Raw genomic sequence first — 11,006 nt, 5'->3', positions numbered from 1 at the left:
TATGAGTATGAGTCTGTGGTCTGGGAGAGAGTCCTGTAACTCTCTGTCTGCAAAATACAGTATATAATGACCAATGTTGGGCAATTAATTATATAATTACGTCTTCAAAAAAGTAACTGATCTATGCAAACAAAGTTTTTTGCAGCTGTTTACTTAAAATGCAGCCAAGGCGTTTTTTTAAATAAACATTTCAAACTATTTACAGAACAATCAGCTGTTCTGCATCAAATTTGATGCCACACAAATTATTTGTGCCACTCCAAAAATAATTTCAAATCAAAATCAAATCAAATCACTTTTATTGTCACATCACATGTGCAGGTACATTGGTACAGCACATGTGAGTGAAATTCTTGTGTGCGAGCTTCACAAGCAACAGAGTTGTGCAAAATACAATAATGTAAACAAGCAAAATACAAGAATGGCTACATCTGAAACTAATAAATATATGTACAATATATAATAGTATATGCATTTCTGGATGTGTATACTAAATATTTTTCTACGTGTGTGTGTGTGTGTGTGTGTGTGTGTGTGTGTGTGTGTGTGTGTGTACACATATTTTACAAATTAAATAGAGTCAACAATAAATAAAATATATAAAAATATACAGAGTTGAGACATGTGCAAAACAGTGGCGTTACTGTACAGTATGGAGTGCATAATGTTAAAGTTCCAGTAGTGAAGCTGAGGTGTCTATGAAGTGTTCAGCAGTCTGATGGCCTGATGGAAGAAGCTGTCTCTCAGTCTGCTGGTACGGGACCGGATGCTGCAGAACCTCCTTCCTGATGGAAGCAGTCTGAACAGTTTATGGCTGGGGTGACTGGAGTCCTTGATGATCCTCCCCGCTTTCCTCAGGCACTGCTTCCTGTAGATGTCTTGGAGGGAGGGAAGCTCACCTCCAATTATCCGTTCAGAGCACCGCACTACTCGCTGGAGAGCTTTGCAGTTGTAGGCGGTGCTGTTGCCATACCAGGTGGTGATGCATCCAGTGAGGATGCTCTCAATGGCACAGTGATAGAAGGTCCTGAGGATGCGGGGGCTCATGCCGAATCTTTTCAGTCTCCTGAGAAAGAAGAGGCGCTGCTGCGCCTTCTTCACTGTTTTGTTTGTGTGTACTGACCACGTAAGATCCTCAGCCAGATGTACACCAAGGAACCGGAAGCTGCTCACTCTCTCCACAGCAGCGCTGTTGATGGTGATGGGGGTGTGTACTTCTCTGCACCTCCAGAAGTCCACTATCAACTCCTTTGTCTTTGCGACGTTGAGTGTGAGATGGTTGTCTTGACACCAGTGGGTCAGGGCGCTGACCTCCTCCCTGTAAGCCGTCTCATCACTGTTGGTGATAAGACCCACCACTGTAGTGTCGTCCGCAAACTTCACAATGATGTTGGAGTTGTTAGTGGCCGTGCAGTCGTAGGTGTAGAGTGAGTACAGGAGAAGGCTCAGTACACACCCCTGTGGAGCACCAGTGTTCAGTGTGATGGGGGATGAGGTGATGCTGCCCATTCTGACCACTTGGCGTCTGTCAGACAGGAAGCTAAGGATCCAGCTGCAGAGGGAGCTGCTCAGTCCTAGATCCTGCAGTTTCCTGTCCAGCTTCGAGGGAACGATGGTATTGAATGCTGAGCTGTAATCTACAAACTGCATTCTCACATACGTGTCTCTCTTCTCCAGGTGTGACAGGGCAGTATGTAGTGTCAGGGCTATGGCATCATCAGTGGACCTGTTGTGGCGGTATGCGAACTGTAGAGGGTCCAGTGAGTCGGGTAGTGCAGAACAGATGAAGTCCCTGACCAGCTTCTCGAAGCATTTGCTTACGATGGGGGTCAGGGCTACAGGTCGCCAGTCGTTCAATGAGGAGATGGTGGAGGATTTGGGTACAGGGACGATGGTGGCCATTTTGAAGCAGGCTGGGACTACAGACAGAGAGAGGGAAAGGTTGAAGATGTGCGTGAACACTGCAGCCAGCTGAGCCGTGCATGACTTGAGGAATTTCTGTCCACTATGAGATAAAGGAGAACAACAGGAGATGTATCACTCCTGTAACACCTGTAACATTCAACAGTCGCCTCATTGTTCTGACACACACAACAAAACTATTGACTACACTACACAAGTTTTGCGCTAAATGTCTCAAATCTCTCACATTTCAATGGTTTGATTTTTGCTCACAGGCTTTTGAACGTTTTCCTTATAAAACGCAGTTTTTACTGTTTCTTTTTGCAGTAAATATAAACAGCGATAGTATTCAGGAAGAAAAACAAACATTGCATATATTTTTAGCATAACTCTGGTTTTACGTGGCCTATCAACACAATTTAAAAACTAGTATAAAGTCCACACTTTTCCATCAATTGATCTGTCTGTCCTGCTCACATCTCCAATGGTTGTACACGGTGTCATTAACGTGGTTTCACAAACACCGGTTTTAGCCTTTGCTGCATTTTTAGGTAAAAGATTGCATGTAACTTTGTTGTTTGCAAAACTTGTGGATACATTTTTAAATTAAAAATTTCTATTTGCATTTCAAGTTATGAAGATATTTTGTTAAAAATGTTTGTGGTGTTACAGTAAAAACGTAACTTTTTTTACAGCTTCACATTGCAAATGCAGAGTACTGTGACTTTGTTGTGTGGAACCGCAATGACATATTTGTTGAAAGGATTTTGCCTGACCTTGAGTTTTGGGATGATGCGATTCCTAAAGTTGAGTGTTTTTTTAGAAACAGTATACTCCCAGAAATACTGGGACAGCAAGTTACAAACATACATGTGTAATGTGATAAAAGGACGACAACATAATGACATTTTGAATATTGTTATGACCTGATGGTAGTCATGAGTTCTGGCTATTGTATTTGCTCTGACGTAGCATTAGAGCACAAATTGTCATTTAATTTTATTGTACATTTAATTGTGTCATTTAAGTGTTGTGTAACACTACACAATGATTAAATGCTATTGAGGCAGCATAATAATACATTGGTGGTTTATTTACAAGATTAGACTTTTAAACAAATAAACAAAATAGATTGCAATCCATCTCACAGTATAATACTGTACAAACTGCCAGCACAATTTGACAGTTGGAGAAAAATATTTCATTTGAAAACATTTACAGACTAATCAGGAGTCAGGACTTAGGTACTACTATTACTCTACCCTGTTCTACTTATCACCAGAGCCAAGCAGCAGATACTGGACACTACTCTTCCTCTCCACCCCCTTCTGTGAGCCGTGACAGTGACAAGACATTTAATTTTTTTTAACTGATTGATTACCACCCACCCCCCTTACTCCAGTGGGACAACAGACTCGGAGAGATTTGATAAGGCACAACAAATTACCCCAATCTTGTCGATCAATGCATGTGTCTCACCTGGCTTTGTGGACATGTTCTCTATTGGCATAGCCCTGCTCTGCAGAATTTGATATTTCCTCCTGACTAAACCTATGACTCGCTCAACATGGATACGCAAATTGGCTATTTTCCTTGTCTCTGCCACTTCATAGGCTGACAGCTGTTTTCTCCCTTTAGTGAATGCCGGTGTCTGTAGTGAAGCACAGTAAAACCCCACATTATCGCCAATATTGAACCCACGATCTGCAAGGACAATATCTCCAGGTAACAAGTTATTTAGGAGGCCACTCTCTATTGTGATCTGCTTATCGCTAACTCTCCCTCCCCAGGCAGAAGATATGTAAGTGACGTAGCCTTGGGGGGCAACACCAATCAAAAATTTTACAGTGTGATGGTGCTTGTAGTTGGACCAAGTTTGAGCTTGTGCAAGAAGATTAGATGGTCTCTCAATAAAGACTTCAAAGCAATCAACAATCACAGCCACTTTACATCCAAATGCCTGTCTGAAACTCAGTGGCATCGTAGCTTGAAGAACATGTCGCTCTGGCCACTCAATTAGGAACTCTAACCTTTTATGAAGTATGTCAATTACTTTATGCCAAACTCTAGAAGCAGTGGACAGAGAAATATTGAACCTGAAAGCTAAATCTTTCAGGGGCAGATTTAGTCTCAGCCTCAGCAAAACTAGTATGAATTGTTCAAATTTGGACAACAAAGACATAGGTCCCGAGGTGATATAGGGCTCGCACAGTTCAAAAATCTGAATTAAAACTAAGAAGTTGGGGAGCCCTGTGTAGAACTTTGTCTTGTCTTCATTTTTTTCAAAAGCCTCCTGGCTGAACTGTGTGTCCAGAGCCTTGCTCCGAAGATCAACCAGCTCTGCTGTGTTCTGTCTCAAAACATCCTCCATCTTCTCGATGTCATCCATCGTCAGCTCTGTCTGGCATCCAGCATCCGCACAGCCTGCAATATAACAGTGGGGGAGCATAATCAGCATAATAGAGGCAACCTCAATTTTTACTCATTTTCACTGTAGGAGTTTTTTTAGTGGGCTATTAGAATCTGGTGTAATGTGTTTAATTCACTATGTTAATTTAATGTAATTATTTTTTTTAATCAACAAAAAAACATGTTGCGTCTAAACAAAAAATATATTTATATGTTTCTCACCACAGAAACCTTACATTACGGATATCTTTACTTATCTGTGAAAGGAGACTGTCTGGAATCTGGCAATATAAGAACCATAGCAGTGTACAAAAACCTGTGGTGTGTGCCTGACGGTAATAAGTGCCACTTTTTCTTTTTTTCTGAATAAAATGGTATGGATTTACTCTGTGATTAAAAAAAATCACAAACATGTAATATGTAACTTGGACCATAATCATTACAGATAATGGCATCTTTTTCTCTTTGACATGATTCTTGTTTGTTTTACATCTCAGCACAATATCTTACCTGGATAAGTGAATGTCTCATTCACACTGAAGTCTTCTGGTTGTGGATTCTCAGCTGGAAGCTGCAGTTCGGGGTTCTCCACTGTCACTAGGCTCAAATCCGGGCTCTCAGCCGTCTGTTGCATATCCAAAATCGCCTCTGCACATCGATGCTGTTCTGCCTTAAGCTTCATTCTTTTCTCTCGTTTGAGAACTGATTCCGATCTGGGTTTTCGTTCGTAGCCGAGATTGACCGTCGGAGCCCAGTCCTCCGACTCGTCGTCATCCAAAGCACTTGGGCAGCCTATAGTCCCAATCAAGTCAATATTAGACTACTAACTTAAAAGCACTAAGTAAACGAGAATTTAACGACAACCTAATGCTAATAAGTTCGTTTGCAAACATAACATTACCTCTGACGAAGTGGTCGCTGCAGACACGGGCATTGGCAGACTCTGCTCCTCCCAACTGTAAACGTAAATTTAAAATCCATTTTTTCCTACGTTTTTCGGTTAGAATTTTCCATTTTTCTCCTCTTCGTTGGGCTATTTTTGGTACCCTAAAATACCGTTTATCAGTTTCTCTGGTCGACCTACTGGAGCATCCGTAAACACAACAGGACATAGGCATTTTGCGTACTGTCTGTCTGTGATTTTGCGCTTATCTTTTTCACTTGGGGTTAATTTTCTACGTAACATGAGCTGAGAAGCAGCAGCAACGCTAGGCTAATGCTAGGCTAACAAGCTGGCTAGCTAGCAAGTTCAAAACCTGGTTCTAAACTGAAAGAAGGTACAAAAACAGTTTACTTCCAAGCCAGAGTATCACGCAAAAAATCACAGAAATTATCTCTTGAGCTCAAGCTGCTCCATCTGAACCCAGGTTTGCTCAAACTAATGCAATAAAAAAATGTGGGTGCCATGAACATGCAGACTGATCTGTGCAAAGTGAGGAGGATAGCAGTGACATGGCATTTTCAAACCATATCTTTTAAAAGCCTGCACTGAGAAGCAAAATTTCTAGCTTACTTAGTTTTTCCAATTCAAGACAACTCAAATAAACTGGGTTGATCAGCTTTTTGAATAAAAACTACTGGTAACTTATTTAAACAAACTGATAAAAATTGAGTTTAGTATATCCTTACATTTTTTTAATTAAACACAATGTTAGATTTTACAGTGTACATGATAATGGAGTGCTGCTGGAATAAAATAATAAAATCTTTATGTTTCTTGGGGCTTAAATTGCAAAATGTGAACAAATGCCTAAAAACGTTCCAGAAGCTCGTCGTCCAAACTGCAGTGTAATTATAAAACAGAAAACCTCTGTTAAATAACAGAAAATGCCCTATTTAATTATTTTGTGTGGACATATTCTCAACAAAAACATTTTTATATTTCATAACACTTTACAGATATTTTTTAAAACTTTATTAATCCAGAAGGAAACTTGTGTGGTCAGCATTTACTTTATAAAACTAAATACTGAATACAAAACGTATTAATAAATAATCATTACATTGAAATTTTCTTCAGGAAATGCATTGTCTAGTTCTATAAAATCGTGAGTTTTTTTCAGGTTTAAGGCTGGCAGTTTGCTATCACACACAACACTGAATAATAATTAAATACGTGTTTTTAAATAACACAAAATTCAAGTCGTTCTTTCATAAAAGTCTTTTTTTTGTTGTTTTGCTGTGATAGAGCTCCTGACCCAGGCCAAGCTGGCTCTCTAGGAAGACAAGGAAAAACTCCCAGGTGCCAGATGATGGGAAGAAACCTCGGGAAAGTGTGCACAAATTCCACTTGACAACACAATAAAACGCAACATAGCACAAAAGGTCACGGAGGATCTCATAACAAGGACAGAGCAGGACGAATAGGACAATCACAGGAAAGGAACAAAATCACGAAAAAATTAACGGAAAGGACAAATAAGAAGGGGGTGCCATAACAATAGAAAAATAAGGATGGATAATGGAAAAGACATTACAGAAGGAGGTGCCAGAAAAATAATAAAAACAAAAAAAGCCTAAGCTAACACAGGACAAACATTAAAGATACTGAACAAAAAAACCCCCAATAAAACAGAAATCCCAAGAGTGGGAGGAGACACAGCACACTATAAAAGGAGGGGCAGAGAAGAGTTTCTTCATTTTAATTTGGCCAGCGACGCATGTGCACACCCTGAAGAAGGCACAGCCCAGCCGAAATGTAGCTACAGCCATGCGTCAGCGCTAAAAAGTGTTTTTGCTTGTTGTTTTAGTTTGTTATTTTTGGGGGGGGGGGGGTTTCTTTTGATGTTTTTTTCATTTACATATTGATTTACTGGCCTAAAAATTGGAATATCATAAATTTATAACCTAAAAATTGGATAATTTATGGATAAAAACAGTTTAAAAGCCTAAAAATTGGAATTAAAAATGACACAGACTAAATTCATTGAGAAATCAAATTTTATTAAAACACAGTTAGAAACCTAAAAAAACAGGACAAATAAAACACAACTTTGGTAAAATTAAACATAATTTGGTACTTACCTGAACCTGAAAAAGAAAAGGACGGTACTTACCTCAATTCGGACCTGGGGATTGCCGGATACGGTAGATGGGATGGCGGGTCTCGGGAAGGGTCATGGTGCGGAGCGTGCACCTACTCCTGCCCTCCTTGTGCAGGGAGGAATTTCCATTCCCCTAACCTAACCCACCCTAATAGCGATGGGATTTCCGGCTCTTTTTAGAGATCCGGCTCTTTTGGTTGGGCTCACTAAAAAGAGCCGGCTCTTTCGGCTCCAAACCGGCTCTTCGGGTTGTTTTGTTGCTTTAATTAATTTATTATTAACAATAATATAAAATTATGCACAAAAGGAATTACTAGCGTAAAAAAAAGTGGTTTTATTCATATATGTTTATATATAAATATATGCGGTGGCCCCTAGAGACAAAACACGTACAAACTTCAAAACACATTTCTAGCATGAACTGAACTTCCAAAGCAGAGCTACTAGATCACTTAAATTACACAATTAAAAGCATGTGTGTATTGTTTGTGTATTTATACACACGCACTCATATATATCCAAATAATTAAAAAAAAAAGTTCATTTACCTGTTACTACCACACACCAAATCCGGTCGTTGGTACTTGCTGGCTTGTGTAGCCACTAGGTAACAAAAGCTCAACACTGCGCCCAGCATCCTGGAGCACTTCTGTTGTCTTTTGTACGTGTTTTGAGTTTTTACGTGCTTCAGAGTTTTTACGTGCTTCAGAGTTTTTACGTGTTTTGGAGTTTGTATGTGCTTCAGAGTTCATACGTGATTTGAAGTTTGTATGTGCTTTGTCTGTAGGGGCAACCGTAAATATACTTTTTATTCACTTCACATAAAATGTAATAAATAAATCATATAATACAAAAATCAAATATTCACATTTCAACTTTTAACTATTTAAATTTTCAGCTTTTTCCTTTTACAAATTTAAAGTGAAACAACACAAAACACTGCAAACCACAAAACAATTAAATATAGATTAAAATATGAAAACAAAAAGAAGATGCATATTCTGCTGTCTTTTCTGTGGTTTTCCTGCTCTGTGAATAGAGGGAGACAAGATGAAGTATACTTCTAATGGCCTATTCCAATTGGTGGTAATACATCATAAGAATTGAGGAAAGGTGGTGTTGATGGAGACTCTGGGGAAGGCCTTCGTCTGCCAGGGTGTTTTGGAGCCACTTGAATAAATTTAGTTTGCACTGGAGGTGGACGAGGTTTAATCTGTGGAAAGATCTGAGACGGAGTCGGAGTCTCCCCATAACATCTCCCCATCACGCCTCTATGGACCAACGGTGCGAGCTTTTGTCCTTTCTGTTTTTCTAATTTAAGCTGGAGTTGAACGTCTTTCACTCTAGATTTTAGATGACCTATCTCTTTTTCTTCATTGCCAGCTTTTCTGATCATCTGGTTCACTGGTCCAATGAGCTCCTGTTTTTGTTTGAATAAAGCGTATTCGGAAGACTTTACCATATCATTGTACTGCTTTTTAAATGATTCCAGCTCCCGTGTTTTATCTAGTAAAGCTGCATCTAGATCCTTGCATCTGGTACGTAGACAGTTCAGCTGTTTTTCAAGAAACTCCTTCGTTGTTCCAACAAAGGGGGTGCCTTCCACTCCGTCTACGTATTTCTTTTTCAAGTAGTGGAACATATCCCTAAATTCCACCTTTTCTTTTCCTCTCAAGTGACCTGCATGTGGAAATGCCTTTTCAAAGGACAAAACGCACTGGCACAATTCCTCTTGGAAGTAGCGCTCTTTCTTCTCCAGCCAATTCACTTTGGATATAAATCTTTCCCGTTGCTTTTTTGTGGAGCGCAGTTTCTCTTCCAGCGCCACCTTTTCAGCCAGTGCCTGATTGTGTGCCGCTTTTACTTTGTGCCGGTCCACTGCTGTCTTTCTGTGGTTTTCCTGCTCTGTGCTTAGGGCCTTTTTGACGTCTTCAATTTTCTTTTTCAAAGAATCAACTTCGTCTTCAAGCATAGCCTTCATTTTCTTTTCCAAGGCCAGAGCTCTAATATTACTCTGGCATTTCTGCTTGATCGCCATATTCTGGGCCTTTTGGTCGTCTATCACTTTGCCCATTTGACCTTTCTCCTCTGTTAATTCTTTCATGTTTTTAACCATAAATTCATTTTCGTCTTGTAACTGTGTATTATGCCACAAAACACCGTCAATCCAACACTGCGAGGATTGACGTTCTTCCTCGCGTTCCTTAACCGCATTGACGGTCACACCTCTACTATTTTTTACTGCCGTCTGCAGCTTTTCTATTTTGGAGTCATACATGTTGATCACCTCTTCTAACTTCCTGTCTGCAGCATTTGCTTTGTTTTCCAGTTTTTTAGTATTTTCCTGGTAAAACTGCTGCATCTTATTTTTTTCCTCTTTGTGGCGTTTCAATAATAATTCAACAACTTGGCTGTTGTGAAATTGCTGACGTGCCACCTTTTCTTTCTCTGTTTCCAGCAGTCCTTGCAGGACTTGGACTTCGTCCTCGTGTTTTTCTTTAAGCTCAGCCAGAGTTTTCTCCGTCTCTGCGCGGAACTTTACCAGAGCTTCGTGGTCATCTTTTATCGAGTCCAACCTGTCTGCGATGTTTGTCCTGTCATCCAAGACCGAACCCAGCAGCTTATTATTCTGCAAAAGTTCATTGTTTTCTTTTGTTAGATCCTCGATCCGTTTCTTATTGACTGTATGCAGGTTTTTGAAGTAGTCAAGCTCAGTTTTGAGCTTTTCAACCTCGTCGATCATTGGCTGCAGTCTTTGCTCGAACTGTCTGGCATATGTTTCTTTTTCTTTTTCACTTTTTTTAACCATTGTTTTCGAGAAATTAACATTTCTGTCTTTGTTAGCTTTCGAACTCATTTCTGCTTTTTTATGTGCTGTATCACTCCAACAAAACGATAGCTTAATGAATTCCCTTTGACAGCTGTCCTCTATTTATAGACTTGAACATCAAAGGATGAAAGGACTGTCACTATGACATCACCACGTTCTGTGACGTAACAGGGCTTTGGAGCGTGATGTCACGGGGGTGGGCGTGGAAAGGATTTTGGGGGTCTAAACAAAGCGTGTCTTTTTTTTTTAAAACTTTATTTAACAAACAATGAGTATACAACATACGAACAGATGAAGTATACAACAGAACATGAACACAAAAAGCCAAGGGTGAAAGAAAAAGGTAACAATTATAAGAATACACGCAAAAATTCACATACATATATTGTTGTGAGAGCCTTTTTGTTGGTGCAGTCTGATATTGATTGTATGTGCATGTGCACATCCTTAAAATAATGACAGAAATATGGTGTTTTGTTAGTAAACTTACATTTATGGATAAAAAATTTAGCTAAAAGTATTAAGAAATTTATCATAAAAAACATTTCTCATACTTCTTGGGGAACTTAAAGAAACAGAATAAAACATTTTCCCATCGTAAAGAAAACTCCCTTAAAATATGGACAATAACAAAGCTGCTAAATTCCTTCCAGAATCTCTGTGTAAAAGAACAGTACCAAAAAAGATGTGTCACCGTTTCTGGATGATCCCCACAGAAAGTACAATTAGTATTTATGTCCCTTTTGAATTTGACCATGTAGTGACTGGCTGGATAACATGTATGTCGAATTTTAAAAGAGACTTCTTTCACCTTATTTACA

The 11,006-nt window shown here is 39.4% G+C and overlaps 1 protein-coding gene across 1 annotated transcript; it reads right to left on the bottom strand.

The window, feature by feature from the left end:
* Positions 1-1,398: 1,398 nt before the first annotated feature.
* On the bottom strand, positions 1,399-6,180 carry LOC146575911 (uncharacterized). The gene is made up of 3 exons (XM_085270850.1): positions 5,213-6,180; positions 4,822-5,103; positions 1,399-4,326 (listed from the first exon to the last, which is right to left on the bottom strand). The coding sequence occupies exons 1-3, from the start codon at positions 5,427-5,429 to the stop codon at positions 3,296-3,298; spliced, it is 1,530 nt and encodes a 509-aa protein (XP_085126976.1). The 5' UTR covers positions 5,430-6,180; the 3' UTR covers positions 1,399-3,295.
* Between the last annotated feature and the right edge of the window lie 4,826 nt (positions 6,181-11,006).

Source organism: Mchenga conophoros, linkage group LG4 (genome assembly GCF_057382185.1).
Source record: "Mchenga conophoros isolate Kocher_MC1m ecotype Shallow Benthic linkage group LG4, M_conophoros_male_GT1.1, whole genome shotgun sequence".
Classification (NCBI taxonomy): Eukaryota; Metazoa; Chordata; class Actinopteri; order Cichliformes; family Cichlidae; genus Mchenga; species Mchenga conophoros.
This window is presented reverse-complemented; position numbering and strand designations above follow the sequence as displayed.

Coding starts and splice junctions, on each gene's coding strand:
- LOC146575911 (XM_085270850.1), bottom strand. CDS start 5,429: ATGCCTATGTCCTGTTGTGTTTACGGATGCTCCAGTAGGTCGACCAGA. Junction 5,104..5,212: donor CAGCGACCACTTCGTCAGAG/GTAATGTTATGT, acceptor TTGGGACTATAG/GCTGCCCAAGTGCTTTGGAT. Junction 4,327..4,821: donor TGAGACATTCACTTATCCAG/GTAAGATATTGT, acceptor GTTATATTGCAG/GCTGTGCGGATGCTGGATGC.